The sequence below is a fragment of the Nerophis lumbriciformis genome, linkage group LG03 (genome assembly GCF_033978685.3).
Source record: "Nerophis lumbriciformis linkage group LG03, RoL_Nlum_v2.1, whole genome shotgun sequence".
Lineage (NCBI taxonomy): Eukaryota > Metazoa > Chordata > Actinopteri > Syngnathiformes > Syngnathidae > Nerophis > Nerophis lumbriciformis.
In genome coordinates this window covers 59,797,529-59,825,000 of record NC_084550.2, presented here as the reverse complement: position 1 = coordinate 59,825,000, position 27,472 = coordinate 59,797,529, and the positions used below count along the sequence as shown (strand labels likewise).

Genomic DNA, 27,472 nt, shown 5'->3' with positions numbered 1-27,472 from the left:
GTTGAAACAACATGCTCTTTGACGACTTTTATTTAATGTCAAGTTGTGACGTTGATTTGATCATTGAATTTTGGTCGTTTCCCAACCAATATTCTACGACTCAAACCCAACGTTGAAACATGCTTTTGATGACGTTTAATCAACGTTGGGTTCTGACGTTGATTTGACCATTGAATTTTGGTCATTTCCCAACCAATACTGTATTTTACAACAAAATAGAACATTGAAACAACATGCTTTTTGACAACGTTTAATCAATTTTGGCTTCTAACATTGATGTGATCATTAAATTTTGGTCAATTCCCAACCAATATTCTACGACACAAACCCAACGTTGAAACATGCTTTTGACAACGTTTAATCAATGTTGGGTTCTGACTTTGATTTGACCATTGAATTTTGTTCATTTCCCAACCAATATTCTATGACACAAATTTAACGTTGAAACAACATGCTTTTTGACGTTTATTCAATGTCAGGTTGTGACGTTGATTTGACCATTGAAATTTGGTCATTTCCCTACCAATATTTTTTGACACAAACCCAATGTTGAAACAACATGCTTTTTGACGACGTTTATTCAAAGTTGGGTTCTGACGTTGATTCGACCATTGAATTTTGGTCATTTCCCAACCAATACTGTATTTTACAACACATAGAACATTGAAACAACATGCTTTTTGACAACGTTTAATCAATGTTGGGTTCTGACGTTGATTTGACCATTGAATTTTGGTCATTTCCCAACCAATGTTCTACGACGCAAACCCAACATTGAAACAACATGCTTTTTGACAACGTTTATTTAATGTCAGGTTGTGACGTTGATTTGACCATTGAATTTTGGTCATTTCCCAACCAATATTCTACAACACAAATACAACGTTGAAACAACATGCTCTTTGACGACGTTTATTTAATGTCAGGTTGTGACGTTGATTTGACCATTAAATTTTGTGTCATTTCCAAACCAATATTCTACGACCCAAACCCAACGTTGAAACATGCTTTTGATGACGTTTAATTAATGTTGGGTTCTGACGTTGATTTGACCATTGAATTTTGGTCATTTCCCAACCAATATTCTATGACACAAATACAACGTTGAAACAACATGCTTTTTGACGACGTTTAGTCAATGTCCAGTTGTGACGTTGATTTGACCATTGAATTTTGTTTCATTTCCCAACCAATACTGTATTTTACAACACAAATACAACATTGAAACAACGTGCTTTTTGACAACGTTTAATCAATGTTGGGTTCTGACGTTGATTTGACCATTGAATTTTGGTCATTTCCCAACCAATATTCTACGACGCAAACCCAACATTGAAACAACATGCTTTTTTATGTTTATTTAATGTCAGGTTCTGATGTTGATTTGACCATTGAAATTTGGTCATTTCCCAACCAATATTCTACAACACAAATACAACGTTGAAACAACATGCTTTTTGACAACGTTTATTCAATGTCGGGTTGTGACATTGATTTCCATCCATCCATCCATCCATCTTCTTCCGCTTATCCGAGGTCGGGTCGCGGGGGCAGCAGCCTAAGCAGGGAAGCCCAGACTTCCCTCTCCCCAGCCACTTCGTCCAGCTCCTCCCGGGGGATCCCGAGGCGTTCCCAGGCCAGCCGGTTGACATAGTCTTCCCAACGTGTCCTGGGTCTTCCTCGTGGCCTCCTACCGGTCGGACATGCCCTAAACACCTCCTTAGGGAGGCGCTCGGGTGGCATCCTGACCAGATGCCCGAACCACCTCATCTGGCTCCTCTCGATGCGGAGGAGCAGCGGCTTTACTTTGAGCTCCCCCCGGATGACAGAGCTTCTCACCCTATCTCTAAGGGAGAGCCCCGCCACCCGGCGGAGGAAACTCATTTCGGCCGCTTGTACCCGTGATCTTGTCCTTTCGGTCATAACCCAAAGCTCATGACCATAGGTGAGGATGGGAACGTAGATCGACCGGTAAATTGAGAGCTTTGCCTTCCGGCTCAGCTCCTTCTTCACCACAACGGATCGATACAGCGTCCGCATTACTGAAGACGCCGCACCGATCCGCCTGTCGATCTCACGATCCACTCTTCCCTCACTCGTGAACAAGACTCCGAGGTACTTGAACTCCTCCACTTGGGGCAAGATCTCCTCCCCAACCCGGAGATGGCACTCCACCCTTTTCCGGGCGAGAACCATGGACTCGGACTTGGAGGTGCTGATTCTCATCCCAGTCGCTTCACACTCAGCTGCGAACCGATCCAGTGAAAGCTGAAGATCCTGGCCAGATGAAGCCATCAGGACCAAATCATCTGCAAAAAGCAGAGACCTAATCCTGCAGCCACCAAACCGGATCCCCTCAACGCCTTGACTGCGCCTAGAAATTCTGTCCATAAAAGTTATGAACAGAATCGGTGACAAAGGGCAGCCTTGGCGGAGTCCAACCCTCACCGGAAACGTGTCCGACTTACTGCCGGCAATGCGAACCAAGCTCTGACACTGATCATACAGGGAGCGGACCGCCACAATCAGACAGTCTGAAACCCCATACTCTCTGAGCACTCCCCACAGGACTTCCCGAGGGACACGGTCGAATGCCTTCTCCAAGTCCACAAAGCACATGTAGACTGGTTGGGCAAACTCCCATGCACCCTCAAGGACCCTGCCGAGAGTATAGAGCTGGTCCACAGTTCCACGACCAGGACGAAAACCACACTGTTCCTCCTGAATCCGAGGTTCGACTATCCGGCGTAGCCTCCTCTCCAGTACACCTGAATAGACCTTACCGGGAAGGCTGAGGAGTGTGATCCCACGATAGTTAGAACACACCCTCCGGTTCCCCTTTTTAAAGAGAGGAACCACCACCCCGGTCTGCCAATCCAGAGGTACTGCCCCCGATGTCCACGCGATGCTGCAGAGTCTTGTCAACCAAGACAGCCCTACAGCATCCAGAGCCTTAAGGAACTCCGGGCGGATCTCATCCACCCCCGGGGCCTTGCCACCGAGGAGCTTTTTAACTACCTCAGCAACCTCAGCCCCAGAAATAGGAGAGCCCACCACAGATTCCTCAGGCACTGCTTCCTCATAGGAAGACGTGTTGGTGGGATTGAGGAGGTCTTCGAAGTATTCCCTCCACCGATCCACAACTTCCGCAGTCGAGGTCAGCAGAACACCATCCGCACCATACACGGTGTTGGTAGTGCACTGCTTCCCCTTCCTGAGGCGGTGGATGGTGGTCCAGAATCGCTTCGAAGCCGTCCGGAAGTCGTTTTCCATGGCTTCCCCGAACTCCTCCCATGTCCGAGTTTTTGCCTCCGCGACCGCTGAAGCCGCACACCGCTTGGCCTGTCGGTACCTGTCCGCTGCCTCAGGAGTCCCATGAGCCAAAAGAACCCGATAGGACTCCTTCTTCAGCTTGACGGCATCCCTCACCGCCGGTGTCCACCAACGTTTTCTAGGATTACCGCCACGACAGGCACCAACTACCTTGCGGCCACAGCTCCAATCAGCCGCCTCGACAATAGAGGTGCGGAACATGGTCCACTCGGACTCAATGTCCAGCACCTCCCTCGTGACATGTTCAAAGTTCTTCCGGAGGTGGGAATTGAAACTCTCTCTGACAGGAGACTCTGCCAGACGTTCCCAGCAAACCCTCACAATGCGTTTGGGCCTGCCAGGTCTGTCCGGCATCCTCCCCCACCATCGCAGCCAACTCACCACCAGGTGGTGATCGGTAGAAAGCTCCGCCCCTCTCTTCACCCGAGTGTCCAAAACATGAGGCCGCAAATCCGATGACACAACTACAAAGTCGATCATAGAACTGCGGCCTAGGGTGTCCTGGTGCCAAGTGCACATATGGACACCCTTATGCTTGAACATGGTGTTCGTTATGGACAATCCGTGACGGGCACAAAAGTCCAATAACAAAACACCACTTGGGTTCAGATCCGGGCGGCCATTCTTCCCAATCACGCCTCTCCAGGTTTCACTGTCGTTGCCAATATGAGCGTTGAAGTCCCCCAGTAGAACGAGGGAATCACCCGGGGGAGCACTCTCAAGTACTCCCTCGAGTGAATCCAAAAAGGGTGGGTACTCTGAGCTGCTGTTTGGCGCGTAAGCGCAAACAACAGTCAGGACCCGTCCCCCCACCCGAAGGCGGAGGGAAGCTACCCTCTCGTCCACCGGGTTGAACTCCAACATGCAGGCTCTGAGCCGGGGGGCAACAAGAATTGCCACCCCAGCCCGTCGCCTCTCACTGCTGGCAACGCCAGAGTGGAAGAGAGTCCAGCCCCTCTCGAGAGAACTGGTTCCAGAGCCCTTGCTGTGCGTCGAGGTGAGTCCGACTATATCCAACCGGAACTTCTCTACCTCGCGCACTAGCTCAGGCTCCTTCCCCCCCAGCGAGGTGACGTTCCACGTCCCAAGAGCTAGCTTCTGTAGCCGAGGATCGGACCGCCAAGTGCCCTGCCTTCGGCTACCGCCCAGCTCACATTGCACCCGACCTCTATGGCCCCTGCTATGGGTGGTGAGCCCATTGGAGGGGGGACCCACGTTGCCTCTTCGGGCTGTGCCCGGCCGGGCCCCATGGGGACAGGCCCGGCCACCAGGCGCTCGCCATCGTGCCCCAACTCCGGGCCTGGCTCCGGAGGGGGGCCCCGGTGACCCGCGTCCGGGCGAGGGAAATCTGAGTCTCGGTTCTTGCATTTCCATAGAAGTCTTCGAGCTGCTCTTTGTCTGATCCCTCACCTAGGACCTGTTTGTCTTGGGAGACCCTACCCTGACATTGATTTGACCACCAAATTTCGGTCATTTCCCAACCAATATTCTACAACAAAAAATGGAAAGAATACTTTTAGTAAGAAAAGATAAAGCATTTTTTTGAGGCATATTCTTTCAATACTTTCGCGGGCCGTATAAAAGGACCAGTTCTGGCCCCGGGCCTTGATTTTGACACCTGTGCTTTTTTTCTAACTACCGTATTTTTCGGACTATAAGTCGCAGTTTTTTTTCATAGTTTGGCCGAGCTCCAGTGCGACTTATGTATGTTTTTTTCCTTTTTTATTATGCATTTTCGGCGGGTGCGACTTATACTCCGGTACGACTTATACTCCGAAAAATACGGTAATTACAATGTAAACTTAAATTCACATCTAAAAATAAATGTTCCTCAAAAAACGACACAAATATACTACTTCTCTCTTAAAAATATACTTTATAAATGTATTACTTTATTATTGTCGTATGCTTTTTCTTCTTTTGGGCATCCTTATTTTACCATAGTACTTTACATGCTAAAAAGCCTGTTTTCAACATTATCGCCATCTGTGTCAAAGTTGCTCGACAAAAAGTCCTCAAAAATACACAACTTTTCTCTTAAATATACCTTACATTGAAAATTTATTACTTACTTTATTATTTTGGTATATTTTGTCTGAATCCTGATATTATTACTTCACATAAAAAAAGCCTGTTTTCTAAATTCCGATTGCCCATAGCAATCCAGGCCAATTCCTTATTTTTCAGCATCCTCCTCCAGATGATGCTCCCTGTGGCCAAAACACATTGCATTAAAAAAAAAGAAAAAGGGACCTATTGACATTCTTTATGCACACTACAGTCTTGGTTCCAGCTTGTAGCCGTCCCGTTTTATAGAGTCACTCTTGCAATCAGATGTTGGAATGCTCCTCTGGCCACTTTAAACGCCGTGATGTGTCACAGCAGCACTAAAAGACATCTGCCAGCAGGTCCCCAAAGATGAGCAGTCGTGCATGCGGCTGCCAGCAGGTCCACATTAAGACAGAAAAACATATCTTGTAACGAGTGTGCTGGAAAACTACCTTCAATGGGATCTTTTATGCAAAACCAGCTTTTCTAACCTCCTTATCGTCCTCCTTGCAGCCTGCCCTCTTTCCCACGTCACGAGCTGTGTGTCAAGTCTCCCCGCGTTCCCTTTGCTTCCCTGCACTGCAAAAACTGAAATCTAAGTAAGATGAAATATCTCAAATAAGGGTGATATTTGCTTATTTTCTGTCTGATAAGATAATTCTTCTCACTAAGCAGATTTTATGTTAGAGTGTTTTACTTGTTTTACGTGTTTTGGTCCTAAATGATCTCAGTAAGATATTCCAGCTTGTTGCTGAGATTTGATGACCTATATTGAGTAAAACATGCTTGAAACTAGAATATCAAGTGTTGCAAAGCTGTGTCATCAACACTCACAAGTATAAAACTACTTTTTTAAAGTAAACATTTCTTATTTCAAGCATGAAATAAAAAAACATGACTTTGACACAATTGTGTCTCATAATTAAACTGAGAGTTAATATTTAAACATTTAACATGTGACATTTCAAAACAATTTTGAACAGAAATAGTTCATGCACATTCAGATACATTCTTCAAAATAATTGGCCGGGGGCCAGGCTGTAAATATATATGTATATATATATATATATATATATATATATATATATATATATATATATATACACTACATTCATTGCACACTAATTGACTGAAAGAGCACGCACTTGGTGCGATGATGTCATGTTATCGATGGGAAAATGCATTTTTAGACAATATGATTTGCCTGAGCGTTGCCTTTTTGCCTTTCCATTAAGAACAATAAATTAGTTTTTAGTGTAAGTTTGCTGGTTTCAAGAAATGTAATGCCGAGCGCATATCATTATGTCAAGATAATGGCACTAGCATTTACTTAATTTAAGAATATTTGTCAACATATTCAGCAAAAAAGTCTCTTTTTTTTCTACCAAGAAAAGTGCACTTGTTATTAGTGAGAATATACTTATTTTAAGGTATTTTGGGGTTCATTGAGGTTAGCTAATTTTACTTGTTTTGGAAAGTCTTGACAAGCCAAATGTTCTTGTTCTATTGGCAGATAATTTTGCTTAGTTCAAGTAAAATAACCCTCATTTTTGTATTTTTTCCTTGTTTTTGAACACTGACTTTTTGCAGTGAAACCGTAAAGGAATTGCAGAGATGTTTATAAAACAATCTTGCCTTCCTTTCTACTTCCCCCGAAGGGTCCGTTTGGAATTTGTCAGTCCTGTGAAGTTTTTCGGATATGGTAATAGCACGGCTGTCAAAACTGAAGGCATCATTTTATCTGGCCCGCAAACACCTGGAAATGATATGTGTCAATAAAAACCCTTCTTTTAAAAAAAACTAAACTTTTTTTTAGATATATGTGTGCTAGTTCTGCACTGCAAAAACTGAAATCTAAGTAAGATTTAATATCTCAAATAAGGGTGATATTTGCTTATTTTCTGTCTGATAAGATAATTCTTCTCACTAAGCAGATTTTATGTTAGAGTGTTTTACTTGTTTTAAGTGTTTTGGTCCTAAATGATCTCAGTAAGATATTACAGCTTGTTGCTGAGATTTGATGACCTATATTGAGTAAAACATGCTTGAAACTAGAATATCAAGTGTTGCAAAGCTGTGTCATCAACACTCACAAGTATAAAACTACTTTTTTAAAGTAATCATTTCTTATTTCAAGCATGTAAAAAAAAAAAAATCATGACTTTGACACAATTGTGTCTCATAATTAAAACAGATGACAGCCAAATGGACTTTGCTGTTTTATTTTCTATGAAACAATTTAAAAAATACGTACACATATAGTAGTACAGTTGTTATTAGTAAGAATATACTTATTTTAAGGTATTTTTGGGTTCATTGAGGTTAGCTAATTTTACTTGTTTTGGAAAGTCTGGACAAGCCAAATGTTCTTGTTCTATTGGCAGACAATTTTGCTTAGTTCAAATAAAATACCCCTCATTTTTGTATTTTTTTTTTCTTGTTTTTGAACACTGACTTTTTGCAGTGTAGATATTAGGCTGTTCTATTTTTTTGGTTTCTTTTTACTATTTATTTTACTTGTTGGGGGCAGCTATTTGTAGTTCTAGTGTTGTTGTTTTGATTTTGTTTTTGTTCTTTTCTAAATGCACTGTAGCACTTTGAGGTTGTTTGCTCAATGTAAAATGCTTTTACAAATAAAATGTATTATTATTATTATTATTATTATTATTATTAAGGTATTTAATATTTTCTCACTAAATTTATTTGATTTTTTTCATTTTGACAGAAAAAATATGCAGTCGTGGTTAAAAGTTTACATACACTTAATGGGCCTTTAATCCCAGGAACACCAATTCCTACCGTCAAGCATGGTGGTGGTAGTATTATGCTCTGGGCTTTTTTTGTGGTTAAGCTTACACATGTGTATTTCATCGTAGCTTCTTGTGTGTCCGTCCCTTAAAAGGTTCGACAGGAAACAATAACTCGAGCCGGGAAAGAACATTCATACTTTGTTGTCCAGTCGTTGTTTAAAGTCCGATTTTTGCAATTTATTAGAATTTTTTTAAGGGTTGAATGAGTAGTCTTCTTCTACTCATCACACGGCTGCATTGTTATTATATACTACTACCCGCAACAGGTAATTGTAAAAAAACAACAACATTATGAGTTGTAAATTTTCAGAATGTGCTTGTTCTATTTTTAAACTAAGAAACAATCTGAAGTTGTCTTTATCTTTAAGTTATCGTGCCGTGATTTTACCAGTCCGGCCCACTTGGGAGTAGATTTTTCTCCATGCGGCCCCCATCTAAAATGAGTTTGACACCCCTAATTTACCCGCAAAGTCTTTTGGTGTTATAAATCAGAATTAAAGCTGCAAGCAGCGATGGACGGGACCGACTTTGAGGGCTCATAAAATCCAAACCGGAGCAGTAATTAAAACTCTTTTATCAACTTTTAATCAGAAGGGTTCAATCTCTCTCCTGTGCTAATTTGAGGCCGACTCGACAAACGCGCTCAGAGGAGATAATGTTTGAAAAAAGGTGACTGTTTTTACACAACTTTTGTTTTGAAGGGGGAATTGCAAACTTCCTGTTGATTTTTGCTGGGGGTTGTCAGTGAATGAAATATAGGTCTAAGTGAGACCTACATAGAGGTTTTTGTTTCATGTCTCTACGACATTCCTGGGAGTTACAGGCAGTTTTGTCTGTGTTTTCTTCCTAGGGGGCGCTAGAGCGCAATTTCGAGTTTTGGGGTTTGGTTTTTTGATGTGTGTGTCCAATTTGGTGAGTTTTGAAGCATGTTAAGGGGGTCAAATTACAGCTCAAAGAGGCGGCGGTATAATAATAAAACACTCCAAATACAATAGGGTCCTCTGTCCCAAAGGGACTCGGTCCCTAACTATATAATAATCGCTCCAATATAAAAGCAACTTTTTTTCCTGGTACTTGAGAGACTTTATTCAGTGGAACAGTGACTTCTGTGCTCCTGAGTCATCTGTTTTCATGCTTCTTCTTCTTCTCCTCCTTCACACCTAGGAACTATTTCCTTCACACTTCTGTTCCCCTCAGTCACGCGCAGCAGTTGGCGCGTACGCTACACTGACTAAGTGTTAACAGGGAGCAGTCGGGGAATGAGACCGCTGGTGGTGCCGCCATGTTCCCGTTTGCCGTTTTAACACTTGTGACATGGCGAGCGGCCGAGCGTGAGCCACCACTCAGCTGGCCCCCCCACCTCTCTGAGTGTCGGAGCCCCCCGTAGGGACCAGGAGCCCTTGACCTCTTCTCTTTGGCTCCAGCTCAACTGGACAAGGAAAATAAGCCTACAGAATCTCAAATATTAGTCATCTTAGTCTTCATTAAAACCTTACTCAACAATTACAGTTTAACGGGATAATGCTAATCACAAAGATTGTTGTCAGGGCTTTGGTCAGGCTGATTACAAAAAGAAATTCTAATCAAATATACTGCAAAAGAAAGGACTCATAAAAACCGATTAAAAAATAAAAAATTTGCATAGAATTATGCAGTGCTAAAATAAATAAATAATGGAACTAACTTATTGATAATAATAATAAATATGCCCGAATGCAGCTGAGTTAGGCTCCAGCACCCCCTGTGACCCCGGAAGGGACAAGCGGTAGAAAATGGATGGATGGATGGATGATTGATATCTTTGTGCCTTATGGCAAGCGCAAAAAGAGGGTGAGGAAATTCCCATATAGACAGTAACGTTAGAGATTAAAGAAAAGATTACGCGATTGAAAACGTTAAAAATGACAGTAGTTGTGTAGTTTATCTGCTCTTGAATAGGATTGTATGGAGCCCCTAAAGGGACATGGGGGAAATTTTGTTTTTTATAATTTTTTGTTTTGTTTTGTTTTTTTTTAGACATGTATCTCGTGCGGAAGAGTAACTATCTCATGCGCACGAGAAACATTTTATAAACTTATAAAAAAAAAAAAAATAATAATAATTTATTTTTATTTTTTTTATTTTTTTTTAGACATGTATCTCATGCGCAAGAGAAACTTTTTATAAAGTTATAAAAAAAATTTTAAAAAATGTTATTATTATTATAACTTTTTTTAGACATGTATCTCGTGCGCACAAGAAACTTTCTCGTGCGCACGAGCATGTCTAAAAAAAAATAAAATAAAAAAAATTAGAAAACTTTAAAAACAATTTTTTATAACTTTATAAAAAGTTTCTCGTGCGCACGAGAAACTTTTTATAAAGTTATAAAAATATATATATATATATTATTATTATTATAATTTTTTTAGACATGTATCTCGTGTGCACGAGAAAGTTTCTCGTGCGCACGAGCATGTCTTAAAAAAAATTTTTTTTTAAATTAGAACATTTTTAAAAACATTTTTTATAACTTTATAAAAAGCCCCTAAAGGGACATGGGGGAAATTTTGTTTTTTATAATTTTTTGTTTTGTTTTGCTTTTTTTAGACATGTATCTCGTGCGGAAGAGTAACTATCTCATGCGCATGAGAAACTTTTTATAAAGTTATAAAAAAAAAAAAATGTAAATATTATTATTATTTTTTTTAGACATGTATCTCGTGCGCAAGAGAAACTTTTTATAAAGTTATAAAAAAAATTAAATATTTTTATTATTATTATAATTTTTTTCTTAGACATGTATCTCGTGCGCACGAGAGACTTTCTTGTGCGCACGAGCATGTCTAAAAAAAAATTTAATAAAAAAAATAGAATATTTTTAAAACATTTTTTTATAACTTTATAAAAAGTTTATCGTGCACACGAGAAACTTTTTATAAAGTTATAAAAATATATATATATATTATTATTATTATAAAAAATTTTTAGACATGTATCTCGTGCGCACGAGAAAGTTTCTCGTGCGCACGAGCATGTCTTAAAAAAAAATAAAAAATTAGAACATTTAAAAAAAAAATTTTTATAACTTTATAAAAAGTTTCTGGTGCGCACGAGAAAGTTTCTTGTGTGCACGGGACACATGTCTTAAAAAAACAAAAAAAAATTATAAAAAAATTTATTTCCCCCATGTCCCTTTAGGGGCTCCGTAGAATTGTGCTGAAAATCTTGAATTTCCCCTCGGGGAAAAGGGACAAGCCGTAGAAAATGGATGGATGGATTATTAAAGTACTTCTGATTCTGATTCTAATTATGTGTGCAAACAGCCACTGTATCGGAAGATTGATATGTTATGCTGTGATGATAATGTGTTCATTAGTCCAGTGTTTTTCAACCACTGTGCCGCGACACACTAGTGCACCGTGAGATACAGTCTGGTGTGCCGTGGGAGATGATCTAATTTCACCTATTTGGGTAAAAAAATATTTTTTGCAAACCAGTAATTAGAGTCTGCAAATGATGTGTTGTTGTTGAGTGTCGGTGCTGTCTAGAGCTCGGCAGAGTAACCGTGTAATACTCTTCCATATCAGTAGGTGGCAGCCGGTAGCTAATTGCTTTGTTGATGTCGGAAACAGCGGGAGGCAGCGTGCAGGTAAAAAGGCGTCTAATGCTTAAACCACAAATAAACAAAAGGTGAGTGCCCCTAAGAAAAGGCATTGAAGCTTAGGGAAGGCTATGCAGAACAAAACTAAAACTGAACTGGCTACAAAGTAAACAAAAACAGAATGCTGGACGACAGCAAAGACTTACTGTGGCGCAAAGGCGCCGTCCACAAAGTTCATCCCAACATGACATGACAATCGACAATGTCCCCACAAAAAAGGATAAAAACAACTGAAATATTCTTGATTGCTGAAACAAAGTAGGTGCGGGAAATATCGCTCAAAGGAAGACATGAAACTGCTACAAGAAAATACCAAAAAAAGAGAAAAAGCCACCAAAATAGGAGCACAAGACAAGAAGTAAAACACTACACACAGGAAAACAGCAAAAAACTCAAAATAAGTCAGGGGGTGATGTGACAGGTGGTGACAGTACACCTACTTTGAGACAAGAGCTATAGTGATGCATGCTTGGTTATGGTGTAAAGCAGGCCTGGGCAATTATTTTGACCCAGGGGCCAATTTTTGAGAAAAAAATGTGTCTGGGGGCCGGTATATTAGGAACACTAATACAAAACCTCCCAATAACGTCTGATTGAATGCTAAAAACGTTATGACAGACCACCTTAAAAAACGGAATGGAATTAAAAAAAAAAAAAATTTTACTGAATGAGACACCCAGAATGTACATAATAATAAAGAATGTGGGATTTACAATATTAACTATGAACGATAAAACACTGAATATTGACAACATATGAACGTCACACCCTCTCGATCGACATGTTTTACAATCAAGCAAAACGCAACAAAAATGCAACATCCATCCATCCATTTTCTACCGCTTGTCCCTATCAGGGTCGCGAGGGGGTGCTGGAGCCTATCTCAGCAACAAACACAGGGTAAACACAGGCGCGAAGGGTAAAAAAAAAACACACCTACAATCTGATACATCTGATATATCACTAAGCTTTAGAATTTTCTTGTACAAATCTCCTTCCGCGTCTGTCCCTGACACCCACATTTCAGGCTCTGGAAACACTCTCTGGAAACACTCCCCACCCACACTGCTTGATGCCTCATCTGAGCTGCTGTGACTTAGATTACCATAGTAACTAATTAGATGACCATGGTAACTAATTAGATGACCATAGTAATTAATTAGATTACCATAGTAACTAGTACATCATGCAAAAGCGCAGATTCCAACCATTGAAATACTTTGTATAGTTCAAGACTTACGGTAGTTTGTAGCTGCACATCATAATGGCAGCTACATCATACTTGCCAACCCTCCCGGATTTTCCGGGAGACTCCCGAAATTCAGCGCCTCTCCCGAAAACCTCCCGGGACAAATTTTTTCCCGAAAATCTCCCGAAATTCAGGCGGAGCTGGAGGCCACGCCCCCTCCAGCTCCATGCGGACCTGACCTGTTTTCACGTCCGCTTTCCCACAATATAAACAGCGTGCCTGCCCAATCACGTTATAACTGCAGAATGATCGAGGGCGAGTTCTTGGTTTCTTATGTGGGTTTATTGTTAGGCAGTTTCATTAACGTCCTCCCAGCGTGGTAGCAACACACAACAACAGCAGTCACGTTTTCGTCTACCGTAAACAGCAATGTTGTGACACTCTTAAACAGGACAATACTGCCATCTACTGTACATGCATATGTGACAATAACATCTAGGGCTTTTAGAGAGTCCAGTGCACAACTGCGCACACAACAAGGAGACGAAGCAGAAGAATGAGGAAGATACAGCCGTAGCGACGACGAGTAAGATGAAGAAATAAGCTTGTAAGTTCCAAGCCGCAGCTGCGATTGGACCTGGATAGCCTCCAGGAAGAAGTAGTGGACTACCAAGTGCTTGGCAGTGAAGATCTTCCTCAGGAAGCAAAGATTGACCGGTTTTGCGCTATGCTAGGGAGAGATGGAAGATTCCAGACTCGAGCGCATTTGATGAAAGCACTTTTGTGCGTGCCACACAGCAATGCATCATCAGAGCGGGTGTTCAGCATGGTTAGAAAAATAGTGACAGAGAATAGAACAAGGATGGAAAATTCAACCCTTAACTCAACAATGAGTGTTATGTGTGTGTATATGTGTAAATAAATGAACACTGAAATTCAAGTATTTCTTTTATTTATTTATATATATATATTGTCAGAGGCAGATATTTACATATATCCGAATTTAAGTGTTACTCCTTTTTATTTCATAATCATATTGCAAAACAGCTAGTTTTTCTTCCAATTGTGGTCTTTTGGTTGTCTGCAAAAAACTGTGTGCTTAACCTTGAGTGAGGAATGTAAGAAAGAGAGATAATGGGCATGTGTTTTGGCTGGAGAGGGTGGGAGGAAGAGAGACTTAAGAGGGGAGACTGTTTTTCGGGGGGGGGGGGGGGGGGCAGACCATCTTGGCGGCGCGATTGAATGTTCTATGCTGGACTGGTCTCAATGTATATGCAAAGCTTTGCAAATATATTACAAAATACCTATTCTGTCTCTGGTGGTTTTTCTACTCAGCTTTAAGTGTCGTAAAGAGCTTGGGAGCGACTTGTGACTTGAATTCCCTGGGAGGAACAACTGGTCCAAAACGCAACAATTTGGGGGCTCGTTACCATTGGCTTTAATGACCAGAAGGGGGAGGAGGTGAGGGTGGATTCAGACTCTTGGATTCAGACTCCTTACAACAATATATATATATTTATATATATATATATATTTATATATATATATATATATATATATATATATATATATATATATATATATATATATATATATATATAAATATATATATATAAAATAAATATATATATATAGCTAGAATTTACTGAAAGTCAAGTATTTCTTATATATATATATATATATATATATATATATATATATATATATATATATATATATATATATATACAGGGGCGCCGAAAAGGGGGAGGGGGGGTAAAGGAGACGGATTCTAGGGGCCCATGATGGAGGGGGGCCCAGAGAGGCCCCTAATGATGATGAAATTATAATACAGAAAAAATAATGACACTGTTGGGGGCCCTGTAAAGATTCTTTTCATGGGGCCCAAAATCCCTTGCGGCGCCCCTGTATATATATATATTTATATATATATATGAAATACCTGACTTGGTGAATTCTAGCTGTAAATAAACTCCTCCCCTTTAACCACGCCCCCAACCCGCCCCCGCCCCCAACAACGCCCCCCACCCCCCACCTCCCGAAATCGGAGGTCTCAAGGTTGGCAAGTAGGAGCTACACTTTCCATCTTAAAGACCTAAAAAAAATATTTTGGGAATGTCCGCCGGGCCAGATGGACAAGCTTAACGCCCCCCGGGCCTTAATTTGCCCAGGTCTGGTTTAAAGTCACATCTAACAATTGCGACAACGACTTTTTACTGTCAACTGAGTTTTTTGTTTTTTTTAATAATTTCTCCTGGTGGTGTGCCTCCGGATTTTTTCAACGCCAAAAATGTGACTTGGCTCAAAAAAGGTTGAAAAACACTGATGTAGACCACAAAACACGCCACGGATGACACAAATGTGTATACGAGACAATCTCCTCCTATGCATAAGCAGCAGCTCTCTCTCTCTCTCTCTCTCTCTCTCTTGCTCTCCCTCTCTCTCTCTCTCTCTCTCTCTGTGGAACGGTCGGAGGGCGCACAGTCGAGAGCGCGGCATGCGCGCGCCACATCCGCGCCAATCGGGGCTTTAACGCGCACCGGCAAAAAAAAATTAAAAAAAAATAAAAATGTGCCAGTGCGACTCGTCCGGGTCCAAGTCGAGACCGGGATCCCTGGCCGACGCCGGCCGGCTGTTCGTCAAACAGACCACCTTGCACGGCCTGAGGCACGTCTTCAGCGGCGGCTCGTACCCGCGCAGGGCGGCGTGGCTGCTGGCTTTGGCGGCGGCGGTGGCGCTGCTGCTCGCCTGGTCGTCCAACCGCGTGCGCTACCTGCTGTCGTCGCCCGTCTACACCAAGGCGCACATGGCGTACGCCAAGCGGCTGGTCTTCCCCGCCGTCACCATATGCAACCAGAACCTGCTGCTGCCCCGGCGCATGAAGAAGACGGACATCTTCAGCGCCGGCCGCTGGCTGGGGCTGCTGGGCAGGAACTGGCAGGTGTCCCCCGCGGCCAGAGAGGCGCTGGCGGGGCCGGGCAGGAGGAGCGACGCGCCCGCTGGCAGCGAGCCGCCCTGGTCGCCGCTCTCCCGGATCTTGGACTTTAACCACTTCCTGCCTCCTCCCCGGGAGGCGCAGCCCTCCATGAGGCAGCTGCTGGACCGGCTGGGACATCAGCTGGAGGAGATGCTCTTGTTCTGCCGGTACCAGGGAGAGATGTGCGGGCCTCGCAATTTCAGCACCGTGAGTCTGACAAGAAAGTCCTTCTTTGCCTCCTTCTGGCAACAGGTTGCTTGATGACTCAATTCATTTGCTTGCTGATGCGCAGCTCTGCTTTTTAGCACTGCATTTTCTCTCCTTTGGACTCGATTATACTTTTAGAATGCTTCTATAACGGCAAAATGTTAAGAATACAAAACTGTGTTTTGAAATGAACATTCATTTTCTAAAGTGCAGATTTTGCAGTTTGTAGAAACACAGAATTTGCATCCCTGCTGTAGGAGCACTTGCATTCAGAGGAGGAGCTACACAATGTTTAGATACCAGTTTCACACTGCATTTTCTCTCCTTTGGACTCAAATATACTTTTAGAATGCTTCTAAACGGCAAAATAAACAGTTTAAAACTGAACACCTATTTTGCATCCCTGCTGTAGGAGCACTTGCATTCAGAGGAGGAGCTACACAATGTTTAGATACCAGTTTCACACTGCATTTTCTCTCCTTTGGACTCGAATATACTTTTAGAATGCTTCTATAACGGTAAAATAAACAGTTTAAAACTGAACGTCCGTTTTGTATCCCTGCTGTAGGAGCACTTGCATTCAGAGGAGGAGCTACATAATGTTTAGATACCAGTTTCACACTGCATTTTCTCTCCTTTGGACTCGAATATACTTTTAGAATGCTTCTATAACGGCAAAATGTTAAGAATACAAAACTGTGTTTTGAAATGAACATTCATTTTCTAAAGTGCAGATTTTGCAGTTTGTAGAAACACAGAATTTGCATCCCTGCTGTAGGAGCACTTGCATTCAGAGGAGGAGCTACACAATGTTTAGATACCAGTTTCACTGCATTTTCTCTCCTTTGGACTCAAATATACTTTTAGAATGTTTCTATAACGGCAAAATAAACAGTTTAAAACTGAACGTCCGTTTTGTATCCCTGCTGTAGGAGCACTTGCATTCAGAGAAAGAGCTACACAGTGTTTAGATACCAGTTTCACACTGCATTTTTAACCTCTATCCTTTGGACTCGAATATACTTTTAGAATGCTTCTATAACGGCAAAATAAACAGTTTAAAACTGAACATCCATTTTGCATCCCTGCTGTAGGAGCACTTGCATTCAGAGGAGGAGCTACAAAATGGTTAAGATACCAGTTTCACACTGCATTTTTAACGTCTCTCCTTTGGACTCGAATATACTTTTAGAATGCTTCTATAACGGCAAAATAAACAGTTTAAAACTGAACATCCATTTTGCATCCCCGCTGTAGGAGCACTTGCATTCAGAGGAGGAGCTACATAATGTTTAGATACCAGTTTCACACTGCATTTTCTCTCCTTTGGACTCGAATATACTTTTAGAATGTTTCTATAACGGCAAAATAAACAGTTTAAAACTGAACGTCCGTTTTGTATCCCTGCTGTAGGAGCACTTGCATTCAGAGAAAGAGCTACACAGTGTTTAGATACCAGTTTCACACTGCATTTTTAACCTCTATCCTTTGGACTCGAATATACTTTTAGAATGCTTCTATAACGGCAAAATAAACAGTTTAAAACTGAACATCCATTTTGCATCCCTGCTGTAGGAGCACTTCCATTCAGAGGAGGAGCTACACAATGGTTAAGATACCAGTTTCACACTGCATTTTTAACGTCTCTCCTTTGGACTCGAATATACTTTTAGAATGCTTCTATAACGGCAAAATAAACAGTTTAAAACTGAACATCCATTTTGCATCCCCGCTGTAGGAGCACTTGCATTCAGAGGAGGAGCTACATAATGTTTAGATACCAGTTTCACACTACATTTTCTCTCCTTTGGACTCGAATATACTTTTAGAATGCTTCTATAACGGCAAAATAAACAGTTTAAAACTGAACATCCATTTTGCATCCCTGCTGTAGGAGCACTTGCATTTAGAGAAAGAGCTACGCAATGTTTAGATACCAGTTTCACACTGCATTTTTAACGTCTCTCATTTGGACTCGAATGTACTTTTAGAATGCTTCTATAACTGCAAAATAAACTATACATCCATTTTGTATCCCTGCTGTAGGAGCACTTGCATTTAGAGAAAGAGCTACACAATGTTTAGATACCAGTTTCACACTGCATGTTTTGTCTTTTGGACTCGAATATACTTTTAGAATGCTTCTATAACGGCAAAATAAACAGTTTAAAACTGAACATGCATTTTGTATCCCTGCTGTAGGAGCACTTGCATTTAGAGAAAGAGCTACGCAATGTTTAGATACCAGTTTCACACTGCATTTTCTGTCCTTTGGACTCCATTATACTTTTAGAATGTTTCTATAACGGCAACATAAACAGTTTAAAACTGAACGTCCGTTTTGCATCCCTGCTGTAGGAGCACTTGCATTCAGAGAAAGAGCTACACAATGTTTAGATACCAGTTTCACACTGCATTTTTATGTATGTATGTAGGCATAAGGGGCGGTATAGCTCGATTGGTAGAGTGGCCGTGCCAGCAACTTGAGGGTTCCAGGTTCCATCCCCGCTTCCGCCATCCTAGTCACTGCCGTTGTATCCACCTGCACCCAGTGCCACCCACACTGGTTTAAATGTAACTTAGATATTGGGTTTCACAATGTATAAGCGCTTTGAATCACTAGAGAAAAGCGCTATATAAATATAATTCACTTCACTTCACAAGATAACAGTTTTCACACTGCATTTTTAACGCCTTTCCTTTGGACTCGAATTTACCTTTAGAATGCTTCTATAACTGCAAAATAAACAGTTTAAAACTGAACATCCATTTTGCATCCCTGCTGTAGGAGCACTTGCATTCAGAGGAGGAGCTACACAATGTTTAGATACCAGTTTCACACTGCATTTTTAACCTCTCTCCTTTGGACTCGAATATACTTTTAGAATGCTTCTATAACTGAAAAATAAACAGTTTAAAACTGAACATCCATTTTGCATCCCTGCTGTAGGAGCACTTGCATTCAAAGGAGGAGCTACACAATGTTTAAATACCAGTTCCACACTGCATTTTTAACCTCTCTCCTTTGGACTCGAATATAATTTTAGAATGCTTCTATAACTGCAAAATAAACCGTTTAAAACTGAACATCCATTTTGTATTCCTGCTGTAGGAGCACTTGCATTCAGAGAAAGAGCTGCACAATGTTTAGATACCGATTTCACACTACATGTTTAACCTCTCTCCTTTGGACTCGAATATACTTTTAGAATGCTTCTATAACTGAAAAATAAACAGTTTAAAACTGAACATCCATTTTGCATCCCTGCTGTAGGAGCACTTGCATTCAAAGGAGGAGCTACACAATGTTTAGATACCAGTTTCACACTGCATTTTTAACCTCTCTCCTTTGAACTCGAATATACTTTTAGAATGCTTCTATAACTGAAAAATAAACAGTTTAAAACTGAACATCCATTTTGCATCCCTGCTGTAGGAGCACTTGCATTCAAAGGAGGAGCTACACAATGTTTAGATACCAGTTTCACACTGCATTTTTAACGTCTCTCCTTTGGACTCGAATATACTTTTAGAATGCTTCTATAACGGCAAAATAAACAGTTTGAAACTGAACATCAATTTTTCATCCCTGCTGTAGGAGCACTTGCATTCAGAGAAAGAGCTACACAGTGTTTAAATACCAGTTCCACACTGCATTTTTAACCTCTCTCCTTTGGACTCGAATATAATTTTAGAATGCTTCTATAACTGCAAAATAAACCGTTTAAAACTGAACATCCATTTTGTATTCCTGCTGTAGGAGCACTTGCATTCAGAGAAAGAGCTACACAATGTTTAGGTACCGATTTTACACTACATGTTTAACCTCTCTCCTTTGGACTCGAATATACTTTTAGAATGCTTCTATAAATGCAAAATAAACAGTTTAAAACTGAACATCCATTTTGCATCCCTGCTGTAGGAGCACTTGCATTCAGAGGAGGAGCTACACAATGTTTAGATACCAGTTTCGCACTGCATTTTTAACGTCTCTCCTTTGGACTCGAATATACTTTTAGAATGCTTCTATAACGGAAAAATGACCATAATTTACCCTTTTTCTTGCGCATTTCTGCTCGCTATTTTCCAGCTTGTAGCTCAACAGTGACTAAACGCCACTACTAGGAACTTATAGTTAACGCATTATTCACTTTGACAGCCCAAGTGTATACATGATTACTGCAATATTTTTTGCGATTAACCACATGGGTTAACTCGTTATTTTTGACCGCCCTCGTTATGACATAATGCACTAATTTCCTTTGCCACCTAGCTGGCTTAGCATATATTGAAGTACATTGGTCTGTTTTCAGCATCTTTAATGTATAAAAGGTATCAAAGTGCTATCCGGATCCTTCGGTTTCTCTGAATGAGGCCCTCGGTGGAAAAAGTTTGCACACCCCTGTTTTTGAGCCTCCATCAGTTACCTAACCTAATCCATTTTTTTGGGAAGTGGGAGGAAGTCGTATCCACATAGAGAATGTTGCCAACTCCACATGAATATGCTTCAGTTGAACGTCCACACAGGTTCACATGGTAACCACTACCCGGCCACGTTCGATAATATCACGCATAAAACTAGAACTGCATGGCCACAGATGACCACAATGCATCCTCCAGGGCATTGTGGTCTCCTAATATGACTTTTGCTGCTGTACAGTATGTTGCAATGGGAATTACGTCCGCAGCAAAAACAAGCACATCTGTATGTTCTAAAGGCGGGTCATTCGCGATTTGATGTTGCTTTTTCCTTTAGTTTTGCCGTGTAATGTTTTGTTGACGTTGTGTTGTTTCAGTGTATGAATAATTCACACAATCGGATTGGATTTTCTTGTCTAATTGACCTAGGTCTTTGTTTTTGTGTTTTAAAATGCGCTTTGTGTAGCAATCCGTTTCATGTCGAGCGATAAAGCCATGTAAATAAATTAATCAAGTAGTCGGATAACACACGGTTTATAGCCTCAATGCGAAAAATTAGTTGAAATAAACCATGATTATTTAATTTTTTCAACAGATGAACATCATCAACATTGAAATTGCACTTTTAACATGCGTGCATTTGTAAAAATAAAAAAATAAAAGTGGAAATGATGTCCTATTATTAAAGCTCCAGGCACTACATACAGTCCGTATTTTATCTTTTTTTAATTTAATCCAATCCAGTGGTTCTCAATTTCTTTTAACCAAGTACCACCTCAGAAAGAACTTGGCTATCCAAGTACCAGCATAATGACCAAAATTAAAATACAGTGGCGTAGTAGGCCTAAGTATTCAATAAAAACAAGGCTGAGGTTTTATTTAACAAGTATCTTTAAAATTATGTTTGAATATAGGAAAATTCAACACTGTACTTTAATCAAGTGATTTTTATATGGTGTACCGCTAGTCGTACATGTACCTCAGTTTGAATATCTGGTCTACAAATATATATACACTGACACACACACATATATATATATATATATTTATATATATTTATATATATATTTATATATATTTATATATATATATATATATATATATTGTCGGAGGCAGATATTTACATACATCCGAATTTAAGTGTTACTTCTTTTTATTTCATAATCATATTACAAAACAGCTAGTGTTTTTCTTCCAATTTTGGTCTTTTGGTTGTCTGCAAAACTGTGTGCTTAACCTTGAATGAGGAATGTTATAAAGAGAGATAATGGGCATTTGTTTTGGCTAGAGAGACATGACTGCCAGGGACTTAAGAGGGGAGAGGGTTTTTCGGGGGGGCAGACCATCTTAGCGGCGCGAGTGAATGTTCTATGCTGGACTGGTCTCAATGTATACATGCAAAGCTTTGCAAATATATTACAAAATACCTATTCTGTCTCTGGTGGTTTTTCAACTCAGCTTTAAGTGTCGTAAAGAGCTTGGGAGCGACTTGTGACTTGAATTCCCTGGGAGGAACAACTGGTCCAAAACGCAACAATTTATATATATATATATATATATATATATATATATATATATATATATATATATATATATATATATATATATATATACTTACTTTGAGCTCCACCCGGATGGCAGAGCTTCTCACCCTATCTCTAAGGGAGAGCCCCACCACCCGGCGGAGGAAACTAATTTTGGCAGCTTGTACCCGTGATCTTGTTCTTTCGGTCATAACCCAAAGCTCATGACCATAGGTGAGGATGGGAACGTAGATGGGCCGGTAAATTGAGAGCTTTGCCTTCCGGCTCAGCTCCTTCTTCACCACAGCGGATCGATACAGCGTCCGCATTACTGAAGACGCCTCACACACAGTGTTACTCACGATCCATTTTTCCCTCACTCGTGAACAAGACTCCGAGGTACTTGAACTTCTAACTGGTTCCAGAGCCCTTGCTGTGCATCGAAGTGAGTCAGACTATATCTAGCCGGAACTTCTCCACCTCGCGCACTAACTCAGGCTCCTAACCCCCCAGCGAGGTGATACATATATATATATACAGGTATATATATATATGTATATATATATATAATTTTTTTTTTTATAAATATATATATTCACATCCATATATTCACATAATACACACATGTTTAAAAAAAAAATAAAAAAAAAAAAAAAAAATATATATATATATATATATATATATATATATATATATATATATATATATATATATATATATATATATATATATATTAGAGGTGTGGGAAAAAAAACGATTCCAATTCGAATCGCGATTTTCACGTTGTGCGATTCAGAATCGATTCTCATTTTTTTTAAATCGCAATATCATAACAATGCAATCCAATTCCAAAACCAAACCCGACCCAGCAACACTCAGAACTGCAATAAACAGAGCAATTGAGAGGAGACACAAACACGACACAGAACAAACCAAAAGTAGTGAAACAAAAATGAATATTATCAACAACAGTATCAGTATTGGTTACAATTTCAACATAGCAGTGATTAAAAATCCCTCATTGACATTATCATTAGACATTTATAAAAAAAATTAAAAAAAGAACAATAGTGTCACAGTGGCTTACACTTGCATCGCATCTCATAAGCTTGACAACACACTGTGTCCAATATTTTCACAAACATAAAATAAGTCATATTTTTGGTTCATTTAATAGTTAAAACAAATTTACATTATTGCAATCAGTTGATAAAACATTGTCCTTTACAATTATAAAAGCTTTTTACAAAAATCTACTAGTCTGCTTGCATGTCAGCAGACTGGGGTAGATCCTGCTGAAATCCTATGTATTGAATGAATAGACAATCCTTTTGAATCAGGAAAATATCCTTTTTGAATCGAGAATCGCGTTGAAGCGAAAAAAATCGATTTTGAATAGAATAGTGACCCCAAGCATCGATATTGAATCGAATCGTGGGACACCCAAAGATTCGCAGCCCTAATGTATATATATATATATATATATATATATATATATATATATATATATATATATATATATATATATATATATATATATATATATATATATATATATATTGTGTGTGTATATATTTATATATTTTTTTTTCTAAATTATGAATGGATTTAGAATTAGGTGAGTAAAAAATGCGATTCGGATGTGAATACATACATATATACATATATTTATTTGTATTTTTTGTATTTTTTTTAATGCTAATTTAAGTTTTTAAAGATATTCTTATGCCATCTCCATGCAACCAGAATGAGCTTTTCTAACCTGTTACCTGTTTGGAAAAAATATCATTCTAATTATTTTACCAAATAATACACTGCGAGAATCGGTATGAATCGAATCATCACCCCAGGAATCGTTTGGTGCCCAAGGACACATCCCCATGTAATCCGGTACAAACACTTAACAACTGGAATGTCATTTGTATTGTCAAAGTCTTGCAAATGAAATAATGTTGACCAATAGAATGGTTTCACCTGTTCAATTTAATGGCCACTTGTTGCTAGGCAGAGTTCATCGGGCTCACCGCTGCCCCCGTCTCAGAGGGACAGGAAGTCACCCAGACCCACAAAATAGTTTTTTAATCAGTGTCACTTTTGAAATACTGCTCTGTATTAAATATAAAATGACCTAGTGGCACACTACCACTGTTGCAGCTCCACTGCTTTATTACAGCGATACAGATCCCTTGCAGCGACTTTAACCATGCGGCGTGTCCTTTGGCGTCCATCACGGCTGGATCGATGTGTTTACAATCTCACAGGAGACCGATGCGGCCGCCCCAATGAGGACTTCTGATCCATGTCCAGTCGCATTTCCAACAACTCACTCCCTTGGCTTTTTATTGCCGAGCTGTGTTCCCGTTGAATGCGCGCCATCATGGCATGGAGGACAAAGGGAGCTCGTTACACACATGTGGAGCTTAGTGCCATTGGCTCGTTAAAAACACCTTTCTGGCCCAAAAAATCGACGATGCGTTTTTTTCAGGGCCGATACCAATCATTAGTAGTCAAGTAGGCCGGTAACTGATATTCATTTAAAGTAAAAGTTATTTCCACGTGAATATTATGTGTCAGTAGACAGCTGGACAAGGCTTTAAGTCGTTTTTTTAACATTATTTTTAGGAAACTTTTGGCCACTATGTGGCGGTTAATTATTTAAACACCTTTATTACGTGTGCCTAAGAGGAACATCAACATTTGCATTTGAAAATATTGGGAATCTACTGGAAAATAGTAATAATAACTCACCATCTCCTTAACTTTATACAGTTTTATAGCAGTTTACGTATTTTTTACATTGTAATGTTTCCTTGTGAGGAACTCTGAAATATTGCAAAAGTTTAAATAAGAACAATTCTGGGCTATTTCAGGTAGATAATAGCTGAGACATTTTTCAAGCTGGCTGACATTATTTTTTCCTGGATGTAAAGAAAGTACGAGAATGTGTGAGCTGCTGCCTCCTCTTCTTTACTTATAATTAGGGCTGCAACAACTAATCGATTAAATCGATTATAAAAATAATTGGCGATTAATTTAGTCATCGATTCGTTGGATCTATGCCAGAGGTCACCAACCTTTTTGAAACCAAGAGCTACTTCTTGGGTACTGATTAATGCGAAGGGCTACCAGTTTGAGACACACTTAAATAAATTGCCAGAAATAGCCAATTTGCTCAATTTACCTTTAACTCTATGTTATTATCAATAATTAATGATGTTTACACTTAATTGAACGGTTTAAAAGAGGAGAAAACACAAAAAAATTAAAATTAAATTTTGAAACATAGTTTATCTTCAATTTCGACTCTTTAAAATTCAAAATTCAACCGAAAAAAAGAAGAGAAAAACCAGCTAATTCGAATCTTTTTGAAAAAATTAAAAAAATAATTTATGGAACATCATTAGTATTTTTTCCTGATTAAGATTAATTTAACAATTTTGATGGCATGTTTTATATAGGTTAAAATCCAATCTGCATTTTGTTAGAATATATAACAAATTGGACCAAGCTATATTTTTAACAAAGACAAATCATTATTTCTTCTAGATTTTCCAGAACAAAAATTTTAAAAGAAATTCAAAAGGCTTTAAAATAAGATTTAAATTTGATTCTACAGATTTTCTAGATTTGCCAGAATAAATTTTTTGAATTTTAATCATAATAAGTTTGAAGAAATATTTCACAAATATTCTTCGTCGAAAAAACAGAAGCTAAAATGAAGAATTAAATTAAAATTTATTTATTATTCTTTTCAATAAAAAAAATAAATTTACTTGAACATTGATTTAAATTGTCAGGAAAGAAGAGGAAGGAATTTAAAAGGTAAAAAGGTATATGTGTTTAAAAATCCTAAAATCATTTTTAAGGTTGTATTTTTTCTCAAAAATTGTCTTTCTGAAAGTTATAGGAAGCAAAATAAAAAAATAAATGAATGTATTTATTTAAACAAGTGAAGACCAAGTCTTTAAAATATTGTCTTGGATTTTCAAATTCTATTTGAGTTTTCTCTCTCTTAGAATTAAAAATGTCGAGCAAAGTGAGACCAGCTTGCTCGTAAATAAATAACATTTTAAAAATAGAGGCAGCTCACTGGTAATTGCTGTTATTTGAGCTATTTTTAGAACAGGCCAGCGAGCGACTCATCTGGTCCTTACAGGCGACCTGGTGCCCGCGGGCACCGCGTTGGTGACCCCTGATCTATGCTATGCCCATGCGCAGAGGCTATTTTTTTTTTTTTTAATTTATAAACCTTTATTTATAAACTGCAACATTTACAAACAGCTGAGAAACAATAATCAAAATAAGTATGGTGCCAGTATGCTGGTTTTTTTTTTCAATAAAATACTGGAAAGGATAGAAATATAGTTTCTCTTTTATCCGATTATTAATCGATTAATCGAAGTAATAATCGACAGATTAATCGATTATCAAAATAGTTGTTAGTTGCAGCCCTACTTATAATGTAATCGTCTTTTTGTCAAGATATTTACAAAAGGTTTGTAAATATCGTAAATACGATCGTTGCAGTAGCGCCCCAAATAAATCATAAAAAAAAAAAAAAAAAAGAAGGACAAAAACTGGATTTTTGCAGTGCGTTGGTGTCTTGCCAGATTGTGTAGTTTGTAGAAACACGCAATTCATATTCCTGCTGTAGGAGCACTTGCATTCAGAGGAGGAGCTACATAATGTTTAGATACCAGTTTCATGCATTAACAACAAACCATGTGGGTTGTTACGATTATGCTTTGACTGTCAAATATGTTTGGTAATGTAATCTGTGATATTTCTACCTGAATAAATGCTTGTGATATTCCGTACATTCCATGTTATACAGGTTAATGGTCTTCATATTGCTGCATGACAATTAATAACATTCTCTATTTATTACTAAAAATGTAACATTCGGCCTGCTAAACATTATTTAATTGAGGACTATCAATCAGAACAGGTTGTAAAAGAATATTCACTTTTTTTAAATCTGCCACAACATTGTTTCCCTATATTTTCCTTAACTCCTGTATGAGCATTTATTTAGGTAGAAATGTCACAGATTACATTACAAAACATCTTTGACATTATAAGTAACTTTTCAACCTTCACAAAATATGATCATATTTTTTTTAATGATACATGGACTTACGACTAGTTTAATGACACCTCAGTCAAGGCCTGAGGGGGTCTGGATCGCTTTTACTGTGTGCTCGAAAAGGAGAAGGACAAAAACTGGATTTTCAGGCAAAAATGGACGTTTTTTTTTAAGCTAAGCAGAAGAGATCAACTGTACAAGCGACCAAAAAGTAACTTTTCTAATGCCAAAAATGC

The 27,472-nt window shown here is 39.2% G+C and overlaps 1 protein-coding gene across 3 annotated transcripts in view; it reads left to right on the top strand.

Moving 5' to 3' along the window:
* Positions 1–27,472, top strand: part of asic1b (acid-sensing (proton-gated) ion channel 1b) — a 481,184-nt gene that overhangs the window by 359,515 nt on the left and 94,197 nt on the right. Inside the window, exon 1 of one of the 3 annotated variants that reach the window (XM_061940297.2) lies at positions 15,540–16,208. The exons of the other annotated variants lie outside the window; for them this stretch is intronic. Coding sequence (XP_061796281.1) covers positions 15,594–16,208 — 615 coding nt within the window. The 5' untranslated portion in view covers positions 15,540–15,593. Of the gene's footprint in view, positions 1–15,539; positions 16,209–27,472 lie in introns of those variants that run through there. 3 annotated transcript variants of the gene reach the window in all.